General features: G+C 34.7%; 1 protein-coding gene across 7 annotated transcripts in view; it reads right to left on the minus strand.

Annotated features, from left to right (window-relative positions):
• Positions 1-17204, minus strand: part of CaMKI (Calcium/calmodulin-dependent protein kinase I) — a 407212-nt gene that overhangs the window by 109100 nt on the left and 280908 nt on the right. For all 7 annotated transcript variants that reach the window (XM_070112309.1, XM_070112308.1, XM_070112305.1 and 4 more), the window contains one exon: positions 16108-16246. In XM_070112309.1, the coding sequence (XP_069968410.1) occupies positions 16108-16246 (139 nt within the window). The remainder of the gene's footprint in view (positions 1-16107; positions 16247-17204) is intronic.

Below are 17204 nucleotides of genomic sequence, written 5' to 3' on the forward strand. Positions count from 1 at the left end.
TGAAGTATAATATCTATGACTATAGCTTTGCTACAGAACCGTTGTGAAGGAGGGGGGTGATGCACAGCCACTTTGGAAAGTAAAGGCCCTAAGGTAACGTTCTTTCCCCCTTTGTTTTTTATCCCAGTGGTAAACGACCTATTGAGGGATTTCGAGGCTGCTAGGTGTTTGCCTACGCAGACGATATAATTCTTTTTGTAAAAGAAAATTTTCTAAACACCGTTTACGATCATACATGGTCATAAAAATGTGGCAATCCAGTGGGCAGATAGAAAGGGTTTAGCCATCAAACTAAATTAAACTGAGATAGTTAGGAACTAGTTTCAGCTAAAAAATCCAAGTTGTTTTTCTCCCCATATTACGAGGCTCTGTTTTTCAACCGGTGAACAGGGTAAAGTACATGGGGCTTATTGGAAGTCAAACATAGAGGAGAGAGCGAGGAAGGCATCGGTCCCCTAACACTGTATAGAGGAACAATTGGGAAGAGGTAGGGACTCTCACCACAAGTGATTTTCTGGCTCTGTGAACCTTGGTTAAACTCAGGGAAGCTGGGTGCATGAGGGATTCCAAAAAGTGACATGCTGAAACTTTCCAATACTTCGATTGTATTCCTGACGATCTGGATCACTGCGTTAAGTTTGTTTCTTTTTAGACTTGTTTGGGTGCCCGGTCACAGCGGATTCGACGAAAACTGCAAAGTTGATGAGCTGACTAGAGAGGGTACTCTTACCCCAATTTCTATAGATTGGAAACAGTACTATATTGTTATCTTGCGCTCTAGCGCATAAATAATTGTGCAGCTGCGAGTTCCTTCTGTTCCAGAGTGAACCGTAAGAGGTCCTCTAAAATACTTGCTCTCAGCAAAGTTCGTCTCGTCGCTATTGTAAGTGTTCTGACTGGACACTGTCCAATAAACCGCGCTGCTGTTAAATATTTTGCCGGGCGCTTTTTGAAAAAGCTGTATGGATAAAAGCGAGATGGAACCATCTAAGCACTTTTTCTTTTAATATCTTAACCTTATTTTGGTTAAGCGCCGTTTTTGATATTTCGCTTATTAAATATTTTTTTTATTACATCTATATTTTTTTATTACATCAACATTATCAAATCCTGATCACTACGAGCATGTACCAGAACTTGCTTAAAATGGCTGGTAATAAGTAGGTCAACTGGAAATTCGACATGTAAAGAAGAAGCTGAGTTCGGGTGTAACCGAACATTTCATACTCTTGCACGATGCAAGGATCAAAGCCGGGGAAATACCTTCTGGTGATGGAAAAACTTCATGCTAAAAATTTTGTGAAAGAATTCAACATCCATTATTCGACAAAATCGTTAATGAATTAGGATCAAATTTGGTATAACAAGTATATTGACTTATCCTGAAGGGTATAGACTCAGTTTTATTACTATATTTTACTTCCTGCCAGTGAAAATTATGCTTAAATCATCCTCAAATGAGATATATGTGATATAAACTCAACCAAAGAGGCTAAATTTAATACATTAAGTTGATGATCAAAACGTCAGCCAGAAGATTGAAATTGATTATATTACGGATATGCGATTGAGACCATAGGTCTAAACTAACCCCATTCATATTCAGCTCTAAACCATTTATATAAGGTTTGTTAAAATTACAATATAATTTCACGACATTAAACTAAAGTATATCAAATACTTTACGTTCAGTTAAGTTTGATAAGTAAGATATCTCTCATATTAGCCGATATATACGAAGTGCAGTGGTAAACCATATAATTTTCAATGAAACTTATGCAATTAATTTCATTAAAAATCACATATTTTGACCAATCTGTACGGTTTAAAGTCAGTTAAAGTTAATATTAATACCCTTTGAGATACAGAGATTTTAAGTTGAAGTGGTACGGAATTCTAATTTAACAATTCAACTTAAAATTTCCGTACCACTTCAACTTAAAATCTCTGTATCTCAAAGGGTACTATTACTATTGATTTGAAGACTTCTTTGTAGGAAATTAAATTTCCTACAAGTTTGTTATTTACAATTTTTTTGCAGCTAGTGTTGTTTACGAGATAAACTCAAAAAAACCTGAATCTCATGGAAAAATTAGGTTTGGGGGCCCGTACTACCCCGCAGTTAGTATAACTTTACCGCAATGGAGACTTTTGTAGAACGTTCAATTCTGAGGAACACCTAATAACAGGTGAGATAATTTTATCAAAGGCCGCTGAGTTATAAATTTAAAAAGAAAAAAAAATTAAGTTTTACGTGTATTTTAGATGGAAAATCTTTACAGGCCTTGGTCTAGTACCTAATATTAATATTAAGAGCTCAAACTTTCAGGGAATTTTTGGTATTTCCAACAAAATTTCACCATGGGATTGAAACAAAAAAAAAAGTTAAAAAAAGCACCCTAATATACATATTAGGTATATGTAGTCTAAGAGGCGTATTAACCCGATTTTTTTATATTTGGTAATGCCACATACTATTAACATGCCACACAAGTTCCATTAAGGGACACTTACCATATAAATTGGTGATGGTATATATGGAGTAAAGTCAGCCGGATGTTCGAAAATCGTGATCTTAGTTATGTGAGGGCTAGGGCAAGTTTTCATCTGATTGTATAAATTTAAAGCAAAAAAATATATTGTTATTAATAAAACACGCTTTCTTATTTTCACTAAGATAACTCACATATTGGCCGATATAAAGTAAACTAGTATGAATCCTCTTCGATTGGCAGGCAGCCTGTCGTGGTGCAGGAGCTTAATTCGCAAGGCATTCTCGGCACCTCCCAACCGGTGTGAGGGGTGCTGCCTGGCACTTCTCATGCGGGTTGTCAGAGGCGGCATGCGTGCGGCAACCAAGGGCTGCGACCTCCTAAACCAGGGTATTATGCGACTCCCGTGCCCGTTGGACGATTTGCAGCCAGGAGGCTAATCGCAGACTTCGGTAGGACTTCAACTATCGAAGCTGCAACGACTTCACTGCCCGACGGCAGCACTGGAGGTCATGCTGGAACTCACACCGCTCCACCTAGTAATCAAACAAGCAGCCAAGCGTACAATGCTTCAAATGACAGCAGAAAGGTTTGGCAAAGGGCAGGTAATCGCGTCCCAACAAATGATGGTCCTAAGTGATGAAACACCACTGGCTCTTCTCCCATGGGACAGCATTACCAAAACGGTAAACTTCACCAGGAAGTTTAAAGTTGCCCTTGCAAACAAGGCTGAATGCAATGATTCCACGCTCGACCTACTGCTGAGGGACCACACCACAATCAAGTGGTACACCGACGGCTCGAAAACATCGACGGGAATTGGTGCAGGAGCCGCAGGACCGCGTACCAAACTCTCTTACCATAAGTAAGGTGGTTACTATCTCAGCAGGTTAAAAATCTAATGAATCTCCTGAGGAACAAATTACAGCTACTTGTCGCATTCTACACTGGCCATTGTAAGCTCAAGAAACACTTATTAAACATGGGCGTAGCCTCTTCTGTAAGCTACCGGTTCTGAGAGAGTAGACAACGGCTAATAGAGTAGACAACGGCCTGCAGACGGAGGATTTAGGCCCTCGGATCCATGTTTCCGAAAAGGGATTATATCGCCTCATTAGCACCTAGCAGTATATTGAAATTGATAGCTGGGGCTATGTGAGTCATTGTGACAGAGGAGAGGGCACAATAGACCTAAGGCCGAGGTACAAACCATTATCTATCCAAACCGGTAGTTCGAAAATCATTGTATCAAGTATATGGCAACTAAGAGAAGCCCTTATCCGATTCAACTATTTTTTTATATACAGGCATACTGTTATCAAGAAAGGATTTGCTCCGACAATTAGGCAATATACAGTTAGGGATAGTACTGGGGGTAGGTTAGTTCTGGCTCTATCAGATTCACTTTTTAAACTTAGGTGCTTAGTAAAGTATACTAAAAATTAGTATAGGTTGGAGTACATATTTTAAGAAAATTCAGTCAATAAAAAAGTGCGTGAAGTAAACATAGTAAAATTCCATCACATCAAAAATTTAATGGGATCTTAAAAAACAAAAATTTTTCTTGCTAAAGGAGACTGGGGCCTCCAACGGTGATATTGCAAGACGATTGCAATGTGGACAATATTAAAGGAAATATAACCAATCGAAACAATTTGGTGGCCGAGTCTCTGAAGGAAGACCCCAAGCGTTGAATTCAAGGCAAGAAAGACATTTACAACAAGTAAGGAAGGGCTAAGTTCGGATGTAACCGAACATTTTATACTCTCGCAAAGTCAAATGGTATACTCGTTTGAGATTTCTTTGTGGATTGACTGATATTTTCGGTAGAAGGTCAACTATAGGCACTGGGGTCCACATATTTACTACTTAGGGGTTTGAACAGTTTTGGTTCGATTTAGACCGCAAGGTGGCATACTTTAATTGCATTATTCAAAGTTTTACCCCGATATAATCATTGTTACCTGATTTGCATAGTGGAAAGTGAAAGAATCAGATGGAATTGAAAATGGTGTTACATGGGAAGTAAGCGTGGTTGTAGTCCGATTTCGTAAGCTACCGGTTTCACACTATGACATAGAAACATGAAAAGAACGTTATGCACCGAATTTGGTTGAAATCGGTTGAGCAGATCTCAAGATATGGGTTTTCACCTAAAAGTGGGCTGTGCCACGCCCACTGTCTAATTTTGAACGCGGTTCCTGTATAGTCATCTTATACCATCTCAGAGATAAAATTTAATGTCTCTGGCGTGTTTAATGCTTGATTTATCGCGCTTTTAGTAGTTTTTAACAGTACCGTTATATGGGGAGTGGGCGGAGTTGCCACCCGATTTCAACTATTTTCACACCGTCAATAGAAGTGCTAAAAACATTTGCTTCTAGTGAATTTTGTTATTATAGCATTAGCGGTTTAGGAGATATGCACATTAAACCTATTAGAGGCGGGACCACACCCACTTTTTAAAAAAAAGGTTTAACTGCAGATATTTCTCCCTAATTTGATCCTGTGTACCAAATAACAGTCTTGTATCTTATTGCGGAGCTTAGTTATGGCAAGTTATTTGTTTTTGATCAATGGCGTTTTGTGGGCGTGGCAGTGGTCCGATTACGCCCATCTGCAATACCAACCGTCTCACGGTACCAAGAAACATGTCTACCAAGTTTCATAAAGATATCTCAATTTTTACTCAAGTTAAAGCTTGCACGGACGGACGGACGGACGGACAGACAGTCACCCGGATTTCAACTCGTCTCTTCATCCTGATCATTTATATATATATAACCCTATATCTAACTCGATTAGTTTTAGGTGATACAAACAACTGTTAGGTGAACAAAACTATTATACTCTGTAGCAACAGGTTGCGAGAGTATAAAAATTATGCCTCAAGGATCGTTTTAGCTCTGCTTCAAAACTTTAAGAGAAACTACCTGGTACCATGGAAAGCTCATACAGCACTCGGACAATCCAAAGAAGATTAGACGACATATGTGTGAAATCTTGCAGAGCCGCAAAAAACCTCTTCTCACTTCGAAAATTATGACTAAATGGCGAAAGTGGACCTCTGGCGAATGGGAGAATGTTATATTTTCCAATGAATGCAAAATTAATTTTATCGGCACTAATGGTGGAAAGAGGATAAGACGGAGAAATGGAGAACGCTTGTGTGAATGTGTATTGAGCACTCTAAAGCATTCTCCATACATAATGATCTGGTGAGCGGTCACAAGTCAAAGAGTTGGGTCTTTACTTGTAATACTCCTCGAATGTTCTGTGAATGCGGTAAAATATAAAACAAAAATATTTTGGAAGGAGTTGTTCCCACAACAGACCAGTTATCGGCAGTTAAACCGGATGTATTGTTTCAGGACGATTCTGCGCCTTGCCATCGAGCAGTTAGTGTAAGTTAGACTCTTGTTTTCAAAAACTTGAGATGATTCTAAGAATTTTCAAATGATTTTTACATCAGCAAACAGCCCGGACCTAAATAATATCGAAAATGTGTGGTCAATCGTAAAACGCAAAGTTAGGCAAAAAGAACCGAAAACACATTAAAAGAAATACAAATGACATAAGTATTAGTTGATATTATATAATATTATGATCTTCTTGGCTAAGCTTGAATTTTAGTTATCATTTTTATACACTGAAAAGGGTATATTAAGTTTTCCTCGATGTTTTTAACACCCAGAAGGCTACGTCGGAGACCCTATAAAATATATTCATATATAATCAGCATGATGAGCTGAGTTGATTTAGCCATGTCCGTCCGTCTGTCCGTCTGTATGCAAACTGGTCCCTCAGTTTTTAAGTTATCGATCTGAAATTCAGCACCTGTCCATTTCTCATTAAGAAGCTGCTCATTTGTCGGAACAATCGGAATCCAGTGCTTGTATGGGAAACTTTTTATTTGACGAGGTACATATATTGACGAAATTTGGCATGGATTATTATGTAAGGCAATAATACAATCTTCGAAGAAATTGTTCAAATCAGATCACTATAGCATATAGCTGCTATACAAACTGAACGATCGGAATCCAGTTCTTGTAAGGAACCTTTGTATTTCTGAAGGGCATTATAGCTTCGGTGCAACCGAAGTTAACGTTTTTTCTTATTTTCGATTAAATTAGAGTTGACGGGGTTTATTGGATCCTAAAAATATCGCTAAATAAGCGATTTTAAAAAGTAGCACTTTATTTGCATAGCTTCTTCACGGGCTTTCAGCGTGGGGACTGAATCAAGAAATTCCGTGACCGAAATATACATAACATGATCACAAAGTATGCGCAAACAAAGCTGTAATTTTTTTGCTGTAAACTTTTGTGTTTAATTTTGCAAAATTCTTAAACTTTAATTGATTTTTTATTGATTTAATTCAATATTTAGTGATTTAACTCTGAGTAGCAAGCTAAGTATTAAATGTTCCTAAGTTTTGTGCATTATTAAAAAGTTTAAATTTTCGAATTTTTGGTGCCGAGTCAGCTTTTTGTTTCATTTTGTTTTATTTTATTCTATTTTTTTCTCTTTATTTATCTCATTTACTTCTTTATTCACAGCTGTGTTGCGTGTAGCTTTTTATTTGTTCCAGTGCATCTACTGACTGCTCGCTATATTGCTTTTTCAAACTGTCTTGGTTTTGAACTTTTAACTTTTAAAAAAAAAAAAAAAAATTGCTATTTTTTTGCGTTTGTTCTTAATTAAATTTATTATTGTTAGTATTTTATTAACACACTAATTAATTATTTATTCATTAAATTTTGTTTTACTTACTCTTTTATTTGATCTTCATTCTGGTTGTTTATTATGTCTTGTAACTTCCCCAATTGTAACATTACAGGCGATTCAGATCGCTATGTTTCATGCTGGCTTTGTGATGGGCATATTAAATGTGCTGGACTGACAGGTAGAATCTTAGATTCTATTCTCGACTGTAAGGGATTGTGTTGGTACTGTTTAAATTGTAGATCTATTGAAATCGATCTATTTAAAGTTTAAAGGAAGACACGCAATGGCTTTAACGAAATCGGTCGAAATCTTGTAACCCTCACTGAAAAATTTAGGCACTACGAAAAATTGTTCAAATCTTTTAAGTGCCTGAATGATTCTCATGAATCCTCCAAACCTGCTCCTAGGCGTAAACGTCCTTCCGATGAAGTAACACTTAGTTCCTATGTACAGAAAAGAACGTCTCCTCCCAATGACCTAATAAATCTCTCTTCTCCTTGCCCTCAAGGTGATAAGCCGTCAACTTCTAAAGAACTTAATTCCCCAATAGCTCTATCTAATAGTAATAAGTGTCTCACAATTCCAGAGGCTCCACCTAATAACTTAGTAGCATCTATTAAAAATTTGGTAGTTATTCCACCTAAAAAGTCTATATTTATTTCTAGACTTGCCAAAGATACCTTGGTGGAGGACACTAAGTCTTACATTTCGTCACGTTTAAAAATTGATGATATCAATATCCGTAAATTTAACTTCAATTATGATAGAAGTATATCGTCGTTTAAAATAGACGTATCTCTTGAAACATTCAAAAAGATCTTAGATAGTTCATTCTGGCCACCTGGGGCTTTTGTACGCGAATTTAAACCTAAACTTAGAAGTCAAACTGAGGAAAACATTGTTAAATTACCAAAAGCAACCACCGATATAAAAAACTGATTAGTAGAAATTCGCTAAGCATTTATTATCAAAATGTTAGAGGTCTTAATACAAAAATAACTGACTTGTATTTAAACAGTTCCAATTTTAATTTCCATATAATTGGATTTACAGAAACTTGGTTAAAACCTCACATTTTTGATAATGAGATTTTAAACAGTGAATTTAAAAAATTTAGAATTGATCGACTGAACAGAATCGTAGGGTTGTTCTATTTGCCGTACATTCCTCTATCCCATCTGAAGATGTTCTTGTTCCAGGAATCGACTCATTTGAATTTAAATGTATTATAGTCTATGTTAATAGTTGCTTTATTTATTTAACCCTTTCTTATATACCACCCCATTCGGACTTATCTGTATACATGCAGCATGCTTCTTTAATAAATAGTGCTACTTCGATGGCAAATAATGCAGATTCAATAATCGTATAAGGATATTTCAATTTACCATGTGCTTCGTGGAAAGCTTTCGATGACTATATCGTACCGATTTGCACTCGGTTATGTTTTCATGAGTTTTTCGAAAAAATGTCCGAGTTGGGTCTGAACCAAATTAATTTGATTCCGAATAAATTTGGTAAATGCTTAGATTTAGTATACGTTGATACCTCTTTAAAATGTTCCGTTATTCAGAGTAATCCTCTTGTTCTACCAGAGGATTCGTATCATCCTGCTTTGAAAATATCTGTCGAAATCATGAGCAATGTACGCGATAATAATTATCAAACTTAGTGCTTCCGTACTCGGTTCAACTTTGCAAAAGCTAATTTTAAAAAGTTAAATACAGAACTTTCTACAATATCATGGCCTAATTATAATAGTGATATTGAATTGAGTGTCTCTCATTTTAATAACATTATTACGAAATTATTTGAAAAGTATGTTCCAATAGTAATTGTTAATAAAAGTAAAAGTAGAAGTCCGTGGTCGTCAAAAGAGTTACATAAATTGAAAAACAGAAAAACTCGAGCCTTTAAACATTTTCAAAAAACTAGTTCATTTGTTGACTATTCGAAATATTCTGTATTGCGTCGACAATATTTTGACCTCAACAAAAAATGTTATAATAATAACATAGATAAAGTAAAAATGAATGTTGTAAGTAATCCAAAATCGTTTTATGATTTCGTCAACTCCAAACGCAGGATTTCCAATTTCCGTCCGCGATGAAATACAAATCTATCATTTCAACTGACAATATTATTATATCCAATATGTTTGCAGAATTTTTCAAGTCAAACTACTGTAACAATTCTTCCAAAACTTTTTCTTATCAGCACGTGCTGTGTTCGAATACTTTAATTAACGCTCCATTTATTTCTGAAGAAGACGTCCTACTTAAATTAAATAAGTTAAAACCATCTTTTAGTTGCTACCCAGACATGATACCCTCCTGCTTCCTAAAAAATAGTGCCAAATATATTTACTTGCCTTTGACAAGGATATTTAATTCCTCTCTTAAACACGGTATATTTCCTTCAATATGGAAACAGTCATTTATAATTCCTTTGCATAAAAGTGGATTTAGATCCCACATTAAAAACTATAGAGGTATCGCAAACTATCAGTTATACCTAAACTTTTTGAAGCTATCATCACTGACCATATAACCTTTTCGATTTCTCCATTAATTTCCTCATCTCAGCATGGATTTCGTAAATTGAAATCGACTCTAACAAACTTGCTTGAATTTGTAAACCATGTATCATTGGGTTTTAGGGAACATAAGCATACGGATGTTGTATACACAGACTTTAGCAAAGCTTTCGATAAAGTAAATCTCTCGATTCTTATACATAAACTTGATCTGCTGGGCTTTCAGCCAAGATTCCTCCAATGAACACTATGAGTGATATTTGAGGATACACCTTCAGATACAATTAATGTTTCTTCAGGTGTACCGCAAGGTAGTCATCTTGGTCCGATTCTGTTCTTGTTGTTTATTAACGATATCTCTTCAGTAATTGAATTCTCAAACATTTTATTATACGCTGATGACGTAAAGCTTTTTAAATTATACATTTCAACTGAGGAAAGGTGTCTGTTGCAAACAGACTTAAACAATATGGTTGCATGGTGCGATAGATTTGCCATTGAATCTGAATAAATGTAAGACGATGTGCTTTTCCCGTAGATCTGTGCACCCCTCTTCTTAAGTAATAAAGGTGCAAGTTTTTAACTATGTTGATTTGGGAGTTAATATGGACCCTAAGTTTAAGCCAGGAAATGCTGGGCATAATATTCTTAGTGAAAATCTTGAATGGAACAGTTTGCAGTTCTTTTATCCTGTCTGAAATTAAATTTAATTCGCTTTTCGAGGCAGTTTAGACCTTTACTGTTAAAATCCTGTAGATCAAATTTTGAACTAAACAAGCCATTCCTCCGTATATGTCATGATTTTAATTCTCATTCCAGCACATTTGACTTATCTGATTCACTTTTCAAAATTAAAAAGACTTTATTGTTTTCTCTTAATGAATGAAAATGTAACAATTTATTATATTGGAACTATAAATCTTAGCTGTTGAAATTTTTGTTTCTTTAGCTAAGCGGTTTTAGATCTCAACACTAAAAAAACTCTCTTGCCTCTTAATCGTTGGGTTATTATTATTATAAAGAAACCTTTAGTTCAAAATAGAGACACAAATACTGTCATGAAAGCTGTGTACTGTCTCAAAAGTAATTACATTAATATGACAAGGATTCATGTTTGAAAATGCCCAATAAATTTGTGTACCGGCAAGTGTAGCTGAATATTCTACACCTAGCAGGGAACTAAAGAGTTGCCTTGCCTTGGAACAGATTTCCTATTGTAGTCCCTGTAGACATTAAACAAATGTTAAAATCTCCAATTACCACATTTTGATTGCATAACTCCGAAGTAAGGACTTCTTGAAGCTCTACAATTAAATGCTTGACAGAGAAAGCTGAATTTCTGTATAGAACCAGAATATTAATATTAAACATTTAAACAAAACCGCTTTTAAAACTTTGCGGCCTGTATAAATTTTTTTTACTGCCTTTGGTTCTATAGAGCTAGCAATACAATGATTTGGTTTATCAAAATGTTCGTAAGGATAACTCCAAGGTTCTACAAAACATAAAATATGTGAAGATAGCAGTAAAAAGTCGCTTTTTATATTATATCATTAATGTCAGCATGAAGACTCTAAACATTATGGAATAAAATTTGATGTCCTGATGTTCGGGAAATCATAAAATTTAAATTTTTTTTCAGAGCTTTATTTGTGTTCAATTCCCTCAGTTCCTTAAATACAGGATCCGATTCAGAAAATTTGTTAGGAGGAATAAAATTTTCTATGATGAATAGATCTTCTGCAGTAGTAGTTCGTCTGCACGCGACATATATTCAAGCTCTAGGCATTCTGGGTCGCGTATGAACTACTACTTTATTATATGTGGCACCATGACTTATATGAATTATTCCTTCAGCCGGAACAACTGGAAAATTAATTTCTTTCAATTGAAATTTGTTCATTTCTTTTATATTGAAAAGATTTTGGAACTTTTTCAATTGGTGTTTAGGTACTTTCTAGAGGATGAGGATTTTTTGATCGTGCTATCAAACCAACAGATGGTTCAAAAAAATTTATTCCACAGAGTTGTTGGAAAAGAACAATGGAAATCAATTTGCATAAGTTCTCCAGCTGCCCCATTAACCAAGCCATCATACGTGTTTATATTCACTGTAATCATATATATTTGGCGGAGGTTTTCAGTGTCAATTCATAGGGCAGCCCTGCGTTTCAGAAGTTTTGAAAAGTTTAACTATTTCCAAAATATTCTAATTTTTATTACACCAATTTCTTTAACTGAGTCTTTTGCAGTTAAAAGGATAGATTCAGTTGGGATTCGACTGAGCTTAAGGGCATTGGGAAAATTCGTGGACAGATTTCACACATTTTCGACATTAAACTATTGAATATCTAATATTTTACGTTTCTATAAAGCCATACGGAAGTTTGAATTTTTTACATAAAGTAGGTTGGTTCTAGGGTCAATATATACCCGATAATGGGTAATAGGGCGGAACCGACCATTTTATACTCTGGCAAAACCTTATTTTAAAAAAATATTGAGAAAGAATTCAACATCCATTATTCAATGAAATCGTGATTAAATTACAATAAAATTTGGTATCTTCTTGACTTATATTAAAGGTTATAAACTTAGTCTCAGTTTAATTGCTATATTTTATTTTGCGTCAACGAAAATTATATGAAAAAAAAACAAAAAACATCTTGAAGTGAGATATACATAAGTATGAATGTGATATTAACTCTACCAAAGTGGCTAAATTTTATATTATGAGCTTGTGTGGAAAACGTCAACCAGAGAATCGGAATTCATTATATGAAGGTGAGAGGTTTAGACCAAGGTATATACTAATTTCATTCTAATTCAGCATCAAACCACATAATTTTTAAGAAATCATATCCACTTTATTTCACTAAAATATCACATTTTGATCAACCAGAACGGTTTAAAGTCAGCTGGAAAGACGGAAATCATATATATATTATATAATATATTGGGGATAGAGAAAGATATTAATTTTGACATTGCTCAGCTATACTCGAGAACATATTTTGAAGCAATTTTATATATAAAAAAATATTAATACTCACTGACCGATATATTCGGCGTACAACTGGTTAGAATAACGAAAAGCATTATAAGTTGTATATGGAAGTTGAGGGTAGTATTAAAACGCTTTTATCACTTTTTGCCAATACCAATTGCCAGACTAATAAAATACTCCTTCTGTTTCATTGAGTACCACCACCAATCATATGGAGTAAAGTCAGACGAATGTTCGAAAATCCTGATATTAGTTACAAATTTTTACCCGATTACCCGATCCATTTTAGGCACAAAGATACCTTGTTATGAGTAAAACACGCTCTCTCATTTCCATTGAGATAACTCACATATTGGCCGATATATGCGGTATAAAGTCACCCGGAAGTTCAAAAATCTTTATATTAGGTATATGAGGGCTATCGGAAGTGGAAGTGTATTGATTCGATTGAACCCATTTTTTGACACAAACATACTATTATCGAGAGTTTTATTTATTTATTTTATTATATGAATTTCAATTAAATGTCTTACCCATTGGCCGATATTTTTGGTAAAAAACCAGCTATAGGCACTGGGGTCCACATATTCAGTACCTAGGGGCTTAAACAGTTTTGGTTCGATTTAGACATTTTTTGGTCAAAAGGTGGCATACTTCAAATGCATTATTCACGCAAAGTTTTACAATACAACCGATACAATCATTGTTGCTTGATTTGCATAGTGGAAAGTGAAAAAATCAGGTGAAACTTAAAATGGTGTTATATGGGAAAATAGGCGTGGTTGTAATCCGATTTCGCCCATTTTTGCACTATAACATAGACATATGAGAAGAATATTATGTACCGAATATGGTGGAAACAAGTAAGCAGATACCAAGATATGGCCGGTGCTACGTCCACTGTCTAATTTTGAACGCGGTTCCTACAAAGTCATCTCATACCATCCCAGAGATAAAATTTAATGTCTATGGCGTGTTTAGTGCTTGATTTATTACGCTTTTGGTAGTTTTTAATAGTACCGTTACATGGTCAGTGGGCGGGGTTGTCACCCGATTTCACCTATTTTCACAATGTCGATATAGGTGCTAAAAACATTTGTTCTCTGTGAATTTTGTTCTTATAGCTTTAGCGGCTTAGGAGATATGCACATTAAACCTATTACGGGGCAGGACAACACCCACTTTTAATAAAAATTTTAAACTGCAGATACCCCTACTTAATGTGATCCTGTATACTAAATTGCAGTCTTGTATCATATTGTGGAGCTTAATTATGGAAAATTAATTTGTTTTTGATTAATGGCGTTTTGTGGGCGTGGCAGGTAGTAAATTATTTTCCCACTAACTACTGCAGATAAATCAATGAAATTTTGTGAACCCAAAGAAAAATGTTCGTACATACGTTCTTCGCGCTAAATATGAAATATTTGAAACAACCCAGTAAACGTTCAGCTTTAATAATCTGCAAAAAAAAAGTTTGTTCATTCATGCCATTCCGCAGATTCTGAATTTTTTGTCCCCTATTGCGGTCTTTGATTGCGCGGCACATCGACCGACGCGCTAAGCTTTCGACATCTGTGCCGCAAGAAAATTAAATTAATGATACAGGAAAATAATCAATAACTCTATTAATGGGATTAATTGTTAATTACATTATTGTCAATTATTACGTCCATGTAGCAGAATATGCGTTCATACAGAATTAGAATAATGTAACATAATTTACGTTTCTTTGTATTTTTACTTTAACCGCAGATTAAGAGATACGATTTTTTAGTCTATCTTTTATGTGTATATCAATTTAAAAATATCATAAAATATAAGGAACATAACACTTGTTTCACTTTTCTTTACCAGGCACAGATGCAAATCCATTTTCAAGCTTGAGTTTTCGAGCTTTTCTTGCCATTCTTGTACACAAAATCGATCACCTATTGTTTTAGAATCCAATTGAATTTAGTGTTAAGATTTGAAAAAAAAAAAACGATTTTTATTCATTGACGTATATGTTAAGTGTATAAAATAACATAATAAAACAATGTATTTGAAATATCATAAGTATACATTGAAAACGTTTTCTTTCAAACATAAAACTATGAAACTTGTTACCAAGTATAAAAGATACTCAAAGAAATAAAAGTTACCATTTACAAAAACCATGCCAGTAATATACACATATTTGTAATAAAAATACACTAAATGTAAATGACTAATGTATACTGGAACTCACAGCAGACTGACTATGGACAGTTACGAGACGTGTTGGATGACGATGAGAATGGATGATGAGAAATCATCTTTTTGCACATTTCAACCTGTCCGCTGCTCAGCTCCGCACGTACTTTGAGTCTCTTTGCGCAGCGTGTTGGTCGATTTGTCGCGCGTGGAGAGAGCGCAAAAGAGGATAAAAAATTCAATATCTGCGGAATGGCATGAATGACCAAACTTTTCTTTGGAGATTATTAGAGCTGAACGTTATCCGCGTTGTTTCACATATTTTCCATTTTTTTTTTGCGTAAAGAACGCATAAAAATTTCAATTGTTTGACAAGAATTGATGTGAAATATAATTATTCAAACAAATTGACCGTGGAAAAATATGTACAACATAGTAGGAACATTTTTATTTGAGTTCACAAAATTTCATCGATTCGGTAGTAGTATTTAAAAGTTTACAAGGACATACTTTTACAATTTTTTGTGCTCTAAATTCAACCATCAATATCAAAAATTAATTTTGACGAATTATTTATATTACGGGATGTGTGTCTGGTTTTTCATCTAATGAAGCGCTAGAAAATCGTTGATTTAGCAAAGTTTTAAGGATCCACTTGACGTGGTTTGACTCTTAGCAATACTTTTTTATCTTCATATAAACAATTTAACAGAAAAACTATTGAAATCATTAGTTCCGACCGGTTGAATATATGCTCATTACATCAGTGAATTGGTGAAATCGCTTTATATCTTCTCAGAACCTTCACTCATCGAATATAAGGACCATTGACTTACAAGTATATATAATATATATTAATAAATATATCAGGCGCCTTGATTGTATAGAAAAATTGGAATTAATAATATAAGTAAAAATCGTAGTTATTTATTTTTCAATTATTTAATTCTCATGTTAATTGTTTTACATCTACATTACATCTGTCGTAACTAAGCTAACATAAAGCCCAAGCAACAACTGATTTGTGGCTCCCTTTACAACGACTTTATTTTATCCACATCGGCATGTTAACTTATGATATAATTTGGTAACGAAAGTGGATTAAATTATTCATAATCTTCTGTGAATTCTTAAATAAATAGAGATAATGATATTACGTTTCTTACCTTTAAATCTCTGTGAACAACACCTTGTTCATGCATATAATCAACAGCTTCTAAAATTTGACGTATAAGATCAGATGCATCTTTTTCGGTATAGGAACCTTTTTCTACAATTCTATCGAATAGTTCACCACCAGTTACTCTGAAATAAAAAAACAAGTTTTTTTTATATTTACACAAAATAGGAATAAATATACGTTGAAATTACAACTCAAAAGTCACAATAATATAATATATACATATGTACGATATAATGTACAAACATACATGCACGAAATAGCGTTAACCAATGCTAACTTGTCGTGCAGTTTGTAAGTTTCTCTAAAACCAGAAATATTATATAGTATTAGCTTAAAAGAACAAAAAGAAAGGCAAAAAGTCTTATTATTGAGTGATTTGTTCCTTGTATTTGCCAAATGTGAGAATACTGTTAAACAGATTTCTGAAAACTTTTGAATTCCGCGACGGTAGGTACGTCCACGTCTTTCGTGATCTCCATGCCATGTTCTAACTTCTTAAAGACCTTGTAGGACCCAAGGCATTTTGGTTTCACCTTCAGTCCAGAGCCATACTGGGTACGTTTGATTACACCAGTTCATTTATACTATGTTAACTTCAGCTTTATGACGAGGATTGTTGGTTTTACGATTTTCCTCTTGTAGACGAGCTAGTTATCCTTCGCTTGAAGGCGGCTTTTAACACGTTCAGAATTGATTTCATCTATTACAAAGTTAACCAGAAGCTTTTGATGATTCGACATATCAGCACCCGCATTACAAATCCAGTTACTAAGATACTCTTAATCGGTGATAAGGCGTATAGTGCTGTTAATAGTCTGTTGTACGCGTCCTACCCACATGCTTTTACCATTCACCGGGACTTTCGTTGCATATTTTCGATATCATGGGTACCACGATTTTGTGTATTCGCTCAAGCTGCCTGTTTCCTCTTGGAACACCCCAGGCAATTGTTAGATGGTGAATATTTTCTTTCTCACAACACTTTTTAAAAAGAGTTAACGTAAATGCTACGCCTCTGTCGGTAATGATGCGCTTCGGATCCGAACACCGATGACTGCTTCTTAAGCCAACTATCGCCTC

This window comes from Bactrocera oleae, chromosome X (assembly GCF_042242935.1).
Source record: "Bactrocera oleae isolate idBacOlea1 chromosome X, idBacOlea1, whole genome shotgun sequence".
In the NCBI taxonomy this organism is placed as follows: Eukaryota; Metazoa; Arthropoda; class Insecta; order Diptera; family Tephritidae; genus Bactrocera; species Bactrocera oleae.